The sequence below is a fragment of the Mastigoproctus giganteus genome, chromosome 13 (assembly GCF_048544385.1).
Source record: "Mastigoproctus giganteus isolate SK-2022 chromosome 13, ASM4854438v1, whole genome shotgun sequence".
Lineage (NCBI taxonomy): Eukaryota > Metazoa > Arthropoda > Arachnida > Uropygi > Thelyphonidae > Mastigoproctus > Mastigoproctus giganteus.
The window spans coordinates 98,792,974-98,807,814 of NC_143587.1; the positions used below are offsets into that span (position 1 = coordinate 98,792,974).

General features: G+C 35.7%; 1 protein-coding gene across 1 annotated transcript in view; it reads left to right on the forward strand.

Moving 5' to 3' along the window:
• LOC150076295 (fat-like cadherin-related tumor suppressor homolog) overlaps nucleotides 1–14,841 on the forward strand; it is a 780,225-nt gene that overhangs the window by 410,147 nt on the left and 355,237 nt on the right. The window contains exon 15 of the mRNA XM_090387312.1: nucleotides 7,958–8,581. Coding sequence (XP_090243438.1) covers nucleotides 7,958–8,581 — 624 coding nt within the window. The remainder of the gene's footprint in view (nucleotides 1–7,957; nucleotides 8,582–14,841) is intronic.

The following is a 14,841-nucleotide window of genomic DNA, read 5'->3' on the forward strand; positions in this document are numbered from 1 at the left end:
GGTATCAAATCCACATGTGGACAGGTTTAGCAGCTCCTGCAAACAAAAAAGTTTTTAATTATACTTAGCCGCTTTATTGATTTTAATTGTTAGATTAAATTATTTTCTATAAGTAGCTTATAGACCTAGTCAGGCTCCGTGGTTTATTTTGAATTTAGATAGTGCGATATGGAAAGTAAATAATACCTCATGTCTGTAGATTAACCGTTCCTAACTTGCCGCCATTGTTATAAGACAACGTGTGCTAGCATAAAGTTTAACGTAAAACTAGATAGCTAGTATAGTAGTATCAACTAATCAGTAAAATTTATTAAGCTTATTAAATTTCACTGTTAATTAAACTGTATTTTTTTAACTAAATAAAAATATCAACCCAGTTATTACAAATGTAACATCATAAATTAATACATAAGTTGACAGGGAATAAGAAAGTCATATAACGTAACTCGGAGATAATATTCGATACCGAAATACATACATATATATATATATATAGTATCATAACTGTATTGGAATATAGGTTTAGGGTTATATTTTTTATTGAAGATTTATTGAGCAGAAGGCTTAAACTAGTGGAAGTGCTGTGGCTCAGGGGAGAACAGAGGGGGAGGGGTGGTTGTCCTCTGAATCAGTTTATTGAAATGCACTGCTTTTTTGATGTCTGTGGAGCAATCAGGAACAGGACATGATATTGCCAAGAGGAATGTCTTCGTGTGTGCACGATGTAAGGAGTGCAAGGAAATCAGGTGCCAACTCGGCATTGTTATGGGCTTATATGAGAGCTTGATGGACAGGGTGGATGCCCTCGAAGGATTTCAGTTGAGGAGCCCATCAATTTCTCAGCTGCTCACATCAATGCCAGAGCTTGCACTTGAACCTCATGCAACACAGCAGCAACGCCCAAGGCAGAATGCGCTGGTCCCAAAGGAACTTTTTGTTGTAGATGAGTCTATTGTCAGGGAAACGGGGAACATATTGTGCAAAAAGGATAGATGGAACAGACCTGGGTATGTCTGCCAGGTTGATGACGTTGTAGGGCAGATATCATCCTTTAAGGGAACAAAGGGCAATATTGTTGTGCACGTTGGCACTAATGATATTAAGAGCAGGAGACCGGCAGACTTACTTAACAAGTACAAGACAATGCTGAAAAAAAGCCGTGTGTTAGGGTTGAATTTGAAAGTGTCTGCAATTCTGCCCAGACACAATAGGAATATATGATGAGAGCCTTGTCGATCATTCGGCCCTGGAGAGATTGTGCAAGGCTCAAGGGATAGAATTTTTCTCAGTCTGGTCTGTGCTTGTTAACAGGAGAGACTGCTTCTACAGGGATGGGATACACTTAAATAGAAAGGGTGCGGGAATATTTGTTGATGCTATCGAGGCATATTAGGTGGTTTGGAAAACTACTAGCTTGGGGGGATACACAGACTAATAGATTAACAGTAGCTGCTGGCAGAGGTAAAAGTGATTCTTGCACTACGTCTATTGAAATGCAATTGAGCAGCAGCCTGGAAAGCAAGGCAATGGGAATTTCCACGTCTGCTGGGAGTCATAATGGAACAAGTAAATACATGGGCTGTGTTAGGGTAACTAAGAGTAGAAACAGGTGCATGTATACTTGTATGTACACCAATGCTAGGAGTATAGTTAATAAATTCGATGAGCTTGAAGTGCTAGTCAAGACCTCAAACGCAGATATCAGAGACATGGTGTCACACAGACATAAGCAGTGCAGAACTGGAATTTGGGAAGTACAATGTGAACAGAAAGGATAGACAGGACAGAAAGGGAGGAGAGATTATGCTGTTAGTTAAGAAACACATAAAATCTAAGGAAATGCATCCAATTGATGTGGGTGGACAATGCAATGCTGAGTCTGTTTGGTGTGACATAAGCACTGGGAAAAGAAAAATGAGAGTAGGTGTGTGTTATAGGCCTAATGAATCTGATGAGTATAATGAGCAATTGTGCAGAGAAATAGAATGGGCCAGTAAATTAGTGTCTTATAATGGGGGATTTTAATTTCCCGGATATTGACTGGAATTTGTGAGTTGGTCACTCACACACTAGCAAGGCTTTTGTGGATTTATTGGATGATTGTTTTACACAGCAGGATGTTTGGGAGGCAACTAGAGTTTGTAATACTCTTGATCTGATTATCAGTAGTGATACTTCATGCATCAAGAATCTGCACATAAAGGAGCCACTAGATGGCAGTGATCACAGTGTGCTGAAGTGGGATTTACTCAGAGGTAACTACCATCAAGGGTAAAGGGAAGGGTTTTTGCTTTCGTAAAGGTGACCATGGTGGTCTGAGGGAGTATTTAATTCTATACAGTGGGACCAACTGATAATGTTACCAACAGCAAATTCAAAATGGGAAGCATTCAAAGAATTAACCTTGGAAGCTACTAGGCTTTTCATACCAACAAAGAAATATTGTTCAAGTTTTAGGCCTAAATGGATGTCAGATGAACTAATTAGACATGTGACAGAGAAGAAAAATGCATGGGATACATATAAATTAACATGTGACACAGAAGCCTATGATAGATATAAGCTGGTCTATAACCAAGTTACAAAGGAGGTTAGGCAGGTGAAAGCAGATTACAAAAAAATCTTTGGCAAAGGATGCAAAGAAAAACAGCAAAGAGTTCTTTACTTATGTAAACTCCAGAAGGAAGGGGATGAATGAGATTGGTCCACTTGATACTGATGGTTCAACTGTTGATGATCCTGCTCAGGTAGCTAACAAAGCAAATGAATATTTTGCATCTACATTCACACATGAGGAGCTATTCAGAGATGGGAGTGCTAGAGGTGTATTCAACTCTGGCAGTAAGCTAGATAATCTTGTAATAACTGAGAGTAAAGTGGAGGAGAAATGGTTGAAGATAGACTTAAGAAAGGCACCTGGGGTGGATGGAATCTATCCAGTTATATTAAAGGAGGCAGCAAAGGAAGTAAGCAACCCTTAGCCATAATTATGAGAGCTTCCCTGTGCTCAGAGGAGGTATCCATGGCCTGGAGATGTGCAAATGTGACCCCAATCCACAAAGGAGGATCCTGTTAGTATAAATTCTGTTCCGGGGAAATTAATGGAAGCACTGCTTAAAGAAGCATTGCAGGATCATCTACACAAGACTTCAGTTATAGCTTGGACACAGCATGGGTTTGTTAAGGGAAAGTCTTGTCTGACAAATTTGATTGGATACTATGATGTAGTCAGAAAGGAACTGGATGCAAAGAATAACTTGGATATCATATTTTTGGATCTTAGAAAGGCCTTTGATACTGTTGCACATGGAAGACTGGTGCACAAATTGGAGCAGTGTGGCATTGGAATCAAATTACTGCTATGGATAAAGGGATGGTTGAGTGGGAGAACACAGAGTGGTAATCAATGGGCACTACTCTTCATGGACTAATGTTATTAGTGGAGTCCTTCAGGGTGTTCAGTGTTGGGTCCATTGTTGTTTTCTGTATTTATAAATGATATTGATGATGGTATATCAGGCTTAATGTCCAAGTTTGCAGACGATATGAAGGTTGGAGGGGTTGTTAATGACACTAATGACAGTACACTGCTGCAACAGGATCTAGAAAAGTTGAGCAGATGGGCTGAGAGGTGGAAAATGAAGTTTAACCTTGACAAATCTAACGTACTACATATGGGAAGCAGTAGTCCCAGATTAACATATCGTCTCAGTGGTACTACACTGACAGTCGTAGAGAATGAAAAGGACCTGGGGGTAATCTTGCAGACAGATATGAAGTTTTCTGAAGAAAACTTATCTAACAACATTCCGTCTAAAATTCAGTTCTATCTTATTTCTCACAAAAGAGAGTATACCACTCATATGCTCTTCTTTGTGACCCTCACATTTGTAGAAAAGATCATGTATTTCTATTAGGGATTATCCTGACTTCTAATCTCTCTTGGAATAAGCACAATTATTGCTTCTTCTGTGTCAAAAAAAAACTGGGTTATCTTTTTTGCTCTTGGTATTACTTTTCTACATACTGTATTTCCCTATGTATAAGACGCACCTTTTTTTGAAAAATTTGGGGTCAAAAAACTGGGTGCGTCTTATACAGTGGTTGTAGATATTTTTACTTGCATTTCCCGCTTTTTCGCACTTGTTGTCTTTGCGCTCATTGTTTCGCACTTGTTACCGGTATATTAGGTTACGTTTTGCCACATTATGCCCAGAAATGGCTCAGAAATGATTTTCATACAGTGCTGAATTCAAGTTATGAGGAGTTGTATGAATTTTATGATGAATAAGACTTGAGTTCAATAACTTTATGTAATACATTTTTTTTTTTTTTTTTTCAAATTTCGGCCCCCAAAATTAAGGTGCGTCTTATATATGGAGAAATACGATAACTATTCACTCTGTAAATTCTGAAATCTCCCCTGCCATGGAACGCTGCTTCCATATCTTGGGTGAGGCCCCCAAAACTATCTCAAAACATTTTGACTCCATTTAAAAGAGGACTCAATAATGACCCATCTCCCATAAAGTCTCTCCATTCTCTGTCTCATAGATGTTCAGTTTCTGATGCATGCCTTTTCCATAGATAGTTCTGTGGTCACTGTTCATCTGAATTGGCATCTGTGATTTCCTGACTCTTCTAAACCAGTTTGAACGTGTGCTGCTGCAAGCAGTCAGCATGCAATCTGTGTCCAATTGCATACCTTCAAGATCAAATTTTCTCTTTCCTGTTTATCCTTTCTATTTCTGTTTTCTGGAACAAACTTCTTTCATGTGTATTTCCTTAAAATTACAAGATACAGAAATTCAAGTCTGATGTTAATAAGTATCTTCTATCTTCTCTGCCTTCAGCTTACGCACAGTATTAAGTATTGTAGGTTCTTATACCTTTCGTGTTTGATATTTTCATAAAGGAGGGGATACATAATACAAACCTTTGGATTAGTTGTTTTTTATTTTTTTTTGCCAATTTTTTTTTGCCAATTTCTTTAAAAAGGGTTCTGTTTTTCACTGCAATTTCTCACACAGTTGGAAGTGGAGGAAAAGTTACTGATTAAATATCTGGTGAATCAGTGATTCACAATTTACTTTCCCAAGATGACAGTTTGGTGTATACACAAAATTGTGTCATCTGGATGGAGCGAAATCTGTACCACAAAGTCCATTCTTTAGATCATTCTTGCACATTGATTTCTTAACCAATGTGAAGATCAGACTTGCTTTGTTATGGAGCAGTTTTCTTAGACTCTGATGTGCATCTCAGATGTTGCTCTCCAGTAAAATTTATCTGGTGTGAGTGCATATTCATAATGTTATTTAGTGTATTAAAAAACAGTCTAGCTTTTAAAAAAATATATGATTATAAAATAAGTGTTAGCATTTGATGCTGTAATCTTTTTTATGGTAATTGTATGATCTTTAGGCATGACTTCCAATTGGAGCCCTTACACAGACTCAAGCTTTTTACCCTTTAAAGTAAAAACAGAATACAGTTTAAGTAAATCGATTCAAAAGGCCATTATTTTAGTTTACAAAGATAAGTAGGATGATTAATTTGATGATGTAATCTTCAACTGACTGACTTTGCAGTGAAAGTAACCTCTTGAAAAAAAAAAAAAAAAAAAAGGCTTCTTTCTGACCACTGCCAGAAACAACTACAAGTAATATTACACCTTGTAATAGGATGTGTTATTTGACTGTATTCATGTAGTCTGTTGTATTTTAATGAGCAAGCAAAAGAATTGGTGATTTATATGAAAAATAAAATAAAAAAGACTGGATAAAGATGAACCATTTAAAAAAAGTCACTTGTGATTTAGGTGTGAGGTGAATATACATGTGTAATTGATTTGGATCTGTAGTTATCTGTAGTATCTTTAATTGATGAACTGTTATTTAGTTAAGAAATTGTATACTGATGATCAGTTGTGCAATCAGTTATTAGCAAGCAGTTTTCATAGAATGTTCCAAAATGGACCATTTCCAAATGGTCCATTTTGGAATATATATTTTTACTCATTAGGATTTGTGGACTAACGATACCAAGAGTATAAAAAAAAAAAAAGATGATGATAATTTTATATTTCAAATCCAATATTTACATTTTGAGGAAAATGTACATATTGGAACATTAGCATTAGTAGAGGCATATGATGCAAGAAAGCAAGCTTATTCAGCATCAGCCAAAAAAAAAACCCTCTCCCATTTCACCCCTCCGTTCGTTCGAAATACCTGTCCAGTTGAGCTTTAAATTTGTTTAGGCTATCAACTTCAACAACAAGTGATGGAAGTCGGTTCCACCAACCAACCACCCGCTGGCCAAAGGCAAATTTCCGCACATCTATCCGACATCCGTCCTTCCTCAATTTGAATTTATGCCCTCTGAGGTGATTATTCTGAGAAAGATGAAGAATCCCATTGGCATTGAGCATGCTCAAACCATTCAAAGCCTTATACACCTCTATCAGATCACCTCGCCGGTGCCTAGTCTCCAGACTCTGTAATTTGCAAAACTTAAGCCTTTCTTCGTAAGAGCAACCCTTTGTTCCATTTACTAATCTTGTTGCCCTTCTCTGTACCCGTTCCAGCAGCTCTACATCCTTCTTGAAATGAGGCCTCCAGACCTGTATACAGTACTCAAGATGTGGCCTAACCATTGCCTTATACAAGGGAATAATCACCTCCTTATCCCTGCTAGAAAAATTCCTGTATATCATTGACAAGACACCATGAGATACTCTTGCAGCTCGTCTGCACTGCTCAGAGAACTTCATATCTGCCTGCACAATTACCCCCAGGTCCTTTTCATTCTCCACCACTGTCAGTGTAGTACCGCAGAGTTGATACGTTTCTCTGGGGTTACTGTTTCCCATATGTAGTACTTTACATTTGTAAATGTTAAACTTCATTTGCCACCTCTCAGCCCATCTGTTCAACCTTTCCAGATCCTGTTGCAGCAGCATAGCGTCAGTAGTGTCCTTAACGACCCTGCCAACCTTTGTATCATCTGCAAACTTAGACATTAAACTTGATATCCCATCATCAATATCATTCATAATCACCAAAAACAACAATGGACCCAACACTGAACCTTGAGGAACTCCACTAATAACATTAGTCCACGTTGAGCAGTGTCCATTGATTACCACTCTCTGTCTTCTGCCACTCAACCATCCCCTTATCCATAGCAGCAATTTGCCTCCAATGCCACACTGCTCCAATTTGTGCAGCAGTCTTCCATGTGCAACAGTATCAAAAGCCTTTCTAAGATCCAAATATATAATATCAAAGTTATTCCCTGCATCCAGTTCTTTTGTGACTACATCATAGTATCCAATCAAATTGGTCAGGCAAGACCTGCCCTTAACAAAACCATGCTGCGTCTGAGCTATAACTGAATTCTTGTCTAGATGATCCTGCAGTGCTTCTTTAACCAGTGCCTCCATTAATTTACCTGGAACAGAAGTTAAACTAACAGGTCTATAATTACTTGTGTCAGCCTTTGATCCTCCTTTGTGAATTGGGGTTACATTTGCACATCTCCAGTCTATGGGTACCTCCCCTGAGTCCAAAGAAGCTCTCATAATTATGGCTAGGGGTTTGCATACTTCCTTTGCTGCCTCCTTTAATATAACTGGATAGATCCCATCCACCCCAGGTGCCTTTTTTATGTTTATCCTCAACAATCTCTCCTCCACTTTCCTCATGTACATACTTGTGTTACATTTTGAGGAAAATGTACATATTGGAACATGTACATACTTGTGTTACATTTTGAGGAAAATGTAATATAAGAATTCATACCTATTTGACTTGCTTTATATAATCAAATAGTGAACCTTGTAAAATTACTGAAATCTTAATTGTTTATCTGTATGGCAGTCTTTTTTTTTTCTGATATAGTTGATTACTATTTAAATAAAGCTTGGACTGATTTATGCTTGTTTGTTTTTCAGGTGTAATGTTTGTTATTGAAGAGCTTGATTTTGAAACTACACAAAGTTATCACCTGACTCTTAGAGCTACAGATGCCATCACTGGGACAAACACAGACGTACCCTTAAGCATCACAGTTCAAGATGTTAATGATAATCCTCCAATGTTTACCCAGCCTTCATATAATACAACTGTCTCTGAAGCTGCACCATTTGGCACTTCTATTTTGCAAGTTAAAGCAACTGATCGTGATAGTGGAGTTAATCGACACATTCAATATCACATTAGGAGCAATAGTACATCTCATTTTCACGTTGATTCTGCAGAGGGAATTGTATTTATTAAACAATCACTAGATCATGAAATTCAGCATGAGCATCACTTTGTTGTTGTGGCCACAGATGGAGGTTTCCCAATATTAAGTTCCACTACCCTTGTATGGGTTACAGTAGCAGATATGAATGACAATCCACCCAGATTTGATTATCCTGTTTATAACTGTATAATAAGTGAACATGCAAAAAGAGGACAGTTTATGACAATGGTTGCAGCTACAGATCCAGATGAAAGTGACCAAGCAAGACTTTCTTATTCAATTACTGGGGGAAATGAGCTCCAGACTTTTAGCATTGATAAGAAATCAGGTGAGTAATTCTCTCAGTAATTCACATTCATAAAACTTTATGCTTTTCAAATTGAATTTTAACTTCTGATTGGAAAGTATGTATAAAATTCATCATTCATAGTTAACTGAAATAACTCTTTTTATTAAGACAGATTTGGATAGAAAAGGTGCAAGTATATCTGCTGATGAATTTGATACAGTTCTAGTTTTTTTTTTGGGGGGGGGGGGCAGAATAATAGTTTAAAGACAGCCATAAGTAGAGATGAAACTGATTCTTGTGTTACTTCTACTATTTACATGAAGTAAATAGGAAATGGGAGCCATTAGAAGTCCTACTGGGGGAATCACATGATACTAGAAGCAATTACATGGGTTGTTTTAGAAGAAAAATGCTAGGAGTATACTAAATAAAACTGAAGTATTGTTAAATCATCACATGCATACATTATAGGTATAACAGAAACATGGTCACTGTGATATTGGGGATGATGCAGAATTTTATTATGATGATTATAATGTGTATAAAAAGGACAAACGTGGCAGTTTGTTGGGGAGGAGAGATATGCTTTTGATTAAGTACATAGATTTTAAAATAGTACAAGCTTTAGACACAGGTTGCCAGTGTAATATTGAGTCAGTCTGGTGTGACAAACACTGAGAAAATAAAAATGAAAGTAAGACTTTTTTTATCCCTTGAGCTCCCTTAAAATTTTTCATCAATTTTGCACACTCCTCAAGTTCCAGAACAAGTGCAAATAAAATCGACCTAAAATTGAGCTACGAATAGACATACTTTTATAAATTAATGTATACAGTAGAGCGTCAGATATCCAGAATAATTAATGTCAGGCCTCTTCTGGATAGCAAAATTTTCCGGATAATCGAACATAAGGTAAAATTAAATAAATTCTGTTATAATATACTAAGGTAAAATAAAAAGATTTTAAATAGCATGAAAAAAATGAATACATTTAATTTAAAAAATAATAATAATAACGGTGAAGGTAAAGAAAACCTGCATGCAAAAGTTCGATGAAATTTACCGGTAAAATTACTTTGCCGTAATGGCATTTGTATTGTTGCTCACTCAGTAAACATACAGTGGGTGTTATCGGTCAGGAGTAGAAATTGAATCCCATGGGAGATTGAAACCCTCCCAAAGTGTAGGGGATAACCTGACCTTTTTTATATAGAATCACTGGTGGACTAGTGGATAAATTGTTTATTAAGAAAAAAAAAAGGGCAAAGGAAGCCCACACGAGAAGCATGGCAAACTTTGAAAAAGTTTACCGGTGAAACTACGTTATGAACATTTTTTACGACTCTAGAACCCTGTTCGTGATTCAATTAAATTCAATTAGTGATTCTAAAAAAAAAAAAAGGTCCAGTTACTCCCCCCTCCACTTTGGGAGGGTTTTAAGCTCCAGTGGGATTCAACTTCTACTCCAGACCGATAACACACACACCATCTGTTTACCGAGTGAGCAACAATACAAACGCCGTTACGGCAAAGTACTTTTACATAAAAATTTGCACATTTACATATGTATGTATATTAAGATAGGTATTTTACTGCAAATTTTATGTGGAAAAAATTTAAAGTAATGTTTTGAAATGTTCGATCATTTTTTTTTGTTTTGTTTGTAGTTGTGACCTATTTTTTTGCTGCAAAATTTCTCAAGTTCCTTAATAATATCAATTTGATTATATCACATTCTTCCTGGTTTTCTGTTCATTTTAGTGCTATTTCTTTTTGCTGACATTTTACCATAAAAAAAACTGAGAAAAATAATAAATTGCATGGTTTTGGACAGATATTATTCTTACCGAGTCTGGAGCTAAAGTAAACATAATATGAAATGAAGAGAACAAATATGTCATGGAAAATTGGGTTCACGGAAGCGAATGACTAAACCCTATCATTCATGGTTTTGGAGAAAGCCCATCAGTTCCAATCCAACATTTCACCAGATATACGACGTAAAAAAACTGACGGAAATACTCTTTTGTAGCATAATAACCCAAGCACGGTACTAAGTACTATAGGTTCTAATACCTCTCGTGTTTGGGGTTCACATAAAAAAAAAAAATAATAAGAAACATTTTTCTCAAATACTACCATTAATTAAAAAAAAAAAAAAAAAAGAAGAAAAATCAGGCTTTCAAATTATTCTGGATAACCGACGTTCTACTGTACTTGAATACATTTTAAACTCAAATAATTAAAATATGAATAATAAAAATAAATAAAAAATGCTTTCTGGATTAAGTGGGATGGTTTGTCCATATTTCATTAAAAATGTACTTCATGAAAACAAGCCCTTCCCTCGGAGGTGGGCATACCCCCCCAGACTTTAGGAACTTCTGTTATAGACCAAATAACTGATTAGTATAACAAACAACTATACAGGCAAATAATTTGGATGAGCAAATAAAAATGTCTTATTATGGTGGGATTGTAACTGTCTAGATATCACTTGGAACTCATGGGTTGCTAGATTACTGCTTTCCACACCAATATTTAGGCTAGGTGTGTACTTGTGACTGAACTGTTGCAATGATTATTAAGTTGATGTTAGCACAATGGGTATGCACGTGCTGGAACAGAATTGATGCTAATATTTGTGATTTTTAATTCCAGTTGAATAATGGACTTCATGGAGACAGCATGTGAAAGTAGTACAATGTGTAAAGACTTTTAAAGGAGCTGTTTTATAAATTATACAATAAAAAATTTAATTACTCCAAAAATGATACTTTAGAATTTCATGATCAAATAACTATAATTACTAATATGAACTAAATCGAAATGCCTTAGAACAGTAAAGAATTATGGGTTTAAGATTCAGAAAAATTAATTTTTAAATAATACCATTTTAAATAACAGTCTCTCTCACAAAACTTAAGTGCACAAATTATTTCACCCTATTTTTGAATTTACTATGGACTTAATAATCCTATCGACATATCATTAACTTTATGGAATCTTATACTATATTTACCATACAATAATTATTCAATTCCTACTATTAGTTCGCACTCTCCCTATATATATTTATATATCTTGTTCAAATTTTCAATCGTTAATAAAATACTTTTTATTCATCCACTCAAAATAAATTTTTTTAAACTTGTAATGGATGACACTTGATGTTAATACAGTTTTTTCAAATATTAATTCATTAATTAAATTTAATTAATTAATTTTAGTTTTATATGGGAGAAAAAAATTTCTCTTATATAAGATATTTAGCAGGATATAAATTTAGGAATAAATACCGTCAGTGGCGAAGCGTGTAGATCGCTGGAAAAATTTGTTTTTCAGATTCTTTTTTCATTCTGGATTCTAGTCTGAGTCAAGGAGAGAACAAAATGGAAAATGAAACATGTGAATAAAAATAATAGTCCAACACCATATATAGAAAGGAAAATGGAAAATTGCAAGGAAATTTGCTTTCTATTTTGCCACTTAATATTGTGATTCTGTCATATGTATATACATATTTATATTAATTGTAATTATTTAATAAAAAGTAACTAAAATAAAATTTTTCTTTGTTGACCTAAGTAGGAATTCACTTTAAAATTTTTTTTTTTATATTACTTGTTTTTTTAAAATTAGTGAACAAACTTCATTGTAAATAGATTTAGAAAGTAGTGTTTATTACTATTTAAATTTTTATTTTGATATTAGTTTGTTGTTTTATATAATGTATTTAATTATTTAAACTATAAAATATTGGTGTAAATACACCATAGATAGCTCATAAATAAAAAACTATAGTTGTAGTGCAGAGGCATCGATTTAATTATATCCCATATTGTCAATTTACCATGTATTGCACTACTTTAATAAGTAACACTTTGCTCAGCATTAGTAGAGGCATATGATGCAAGAAAGAAAGCGTATGTAGCATCAACCAAAAAAAAAAAAAAAAAAACCCCATTTCACACATCCATTCCCTCTAAATGTTTGTCCAGTTCTTCCTTGAATTTATTTATGTTATCAACTTCCACAGAAACAGATGGAAGTTTGTTTCAGCAATCAACAGCCCGCTGGCTAAAAGCAGCGGGTCTTTTCTTAAATTTGAATTTATGTCCTCTCAGGTTCCTAATCTGAGTAAGAGGAAGAATCCCATCAGAATTGAGCCTACTCAACCCATTCAAGGCCTTATACACCTCAATCAGATCACCTCACAGGTGCCTACTCTCCAGATGCTGAAATTTGCAGAACTTAGCCTTTCTTGGTAAGACCACCCCTTCATTCCCCTTAACAATCTTATTTCCTTGTCTATACTCACTCAAGCAACTCTACATACTTCGTAAAATGAGGCCTCCAGACCTGTACACAGTACTCAAGGCATGGCCTGAGCATTGCCTTATACATACAAATAATTGCCTTCTTTTACCTACTAGCAAAAATTCCTGTATATCATTGACATTACCTCATGACCTTGCTCTGGCCGCCTATCTGCACTGCTCCGAAAACTTCAAACTTCATATCTGACTGCACAATTACTCTCAAGTCTTTTTTTCATTTTCTACCACCCTAAGTGTAGTACCACACAGTTGGTACATTACTCTGGGGTTCCTTCTACCCATATGCAGTACTTTGCATTTGTCAATGTTAAACTTCAGTTGCCACTTCTCAGCCCAACTGCTCAAATTTTGTAGATCCTGTTGCAGTAGCACACTGCAATTATTGTCATTAACAACCCTGCCAACATTTGTATCATCTGCAAACTTCGACATTAAGCCTGATATACCTTCGTCAATATCATTGATAAATATACAAAACAACAGTGGGCCCAACACCAAACCCTGGGGGATTCCACTAATAACATTAGTCCATGAAGAGCAGCGTCCATTGATTACTACTTTGTCTTCTCCCACTCAACTATCCTTTTAACAATTGTAGAAACTTGCCCTTAATACCATACTGCTCCAATTTGTACAGTAGTCTTCCCTGTGCAACAGTGTCAAAAGCTTTCCTGATATCCAAGTATATGGTATCAAAATTATTTTTTGCATCCAGTTCCTTTGTAACCATATCATAGTCTCCAATCAAATTTGTCAGACAAGCCTTTCCCTTAACAAAGCTGTGCTGTGTCTGAATTTAATACTGCAGTCTTGTCTAGATGATCCTGCAATGCATTTTTAACCAGTGATTTCATTATTTTCTCCGATCTCTAACTGGTCTCTAATTATTCATGTCACCCTTAGATCTCCTCTTGTGAATTTGCAATACATTTGCACATCTCCAGTCCATGACACGTCTCCTGAGTCCAAGGATGCTCTCATAATTATGGCTAAGGGTTTGCTTACTACCTTTGCTGCCTCCTTTAATATAAGTGGATAGATTCCAGCTGTCCCAAGTGCCTTTTTTATGTTTAACTTGAACAATTTCTCCTCTACTTTGTTCTCAGTTATTAGAAAATCATTAAACATCCTGTTATAGTTTGATAAACTGCTGGCATTCTCCTACCCTAATAACTCCTCACATGTGTGAATGTAGATGCAAAATACTCACTCAGATTGTCAGCTATCTGAGCAGGCTCATCAACACTCAAACCATTAATATCAAGTGGACCAATCTGATTCATCCCCTTCCTTCTAGAGTTAATATAACTAAAGAAGTTCTTGCTGTTTTTTCTTAGCATTCTTCGCCAAAGATTTCTCGTAATCTGCATTTGCTTGCCTAACCTCCTTTGTGACTTGATTACAGATTAGCTTATATCTGCCATAAGTTTCTTTGTCGCTTGATAATTTATATGCATCCCATGCATTTTTCTTCTCTGCCACAAGTCTCATTAGTTCATCTAACATCCATTTAGGCCTAAACCTTGAACAGTATTTCTTAATTGGTATGAAAAGCCTAGTAATAGTGAAGACTAATTAATAAGCAAGAAGAGTAAGTAACAATAGTCTTCACTATTAGCGAAACGTTACTTGTTCGAGGTAGTGCAATACATGGTTACTTGTTGTGAAGGTAGTCACAGTATGAGATACAATTAAATCGATGCCTTTACATTACCACTATAATTTTTTATTTATGAGCTGTTGATGGTGTTTACACTGATATAAAATATCAGTGTAAACACCATCATTATGCCTTGTGCATTTATATTTTAATATAGTATTACTTTGTAAACTGTTTGGCATCTCTCATATTGTGGAATTAACTTCACAACTGGGTTGGCATGATTGCAACACCAGGGTACTTGCCCACCCACCAATAATAGGCCAACATCTTAGAACAGTGCCATCAGGCACTGTTCT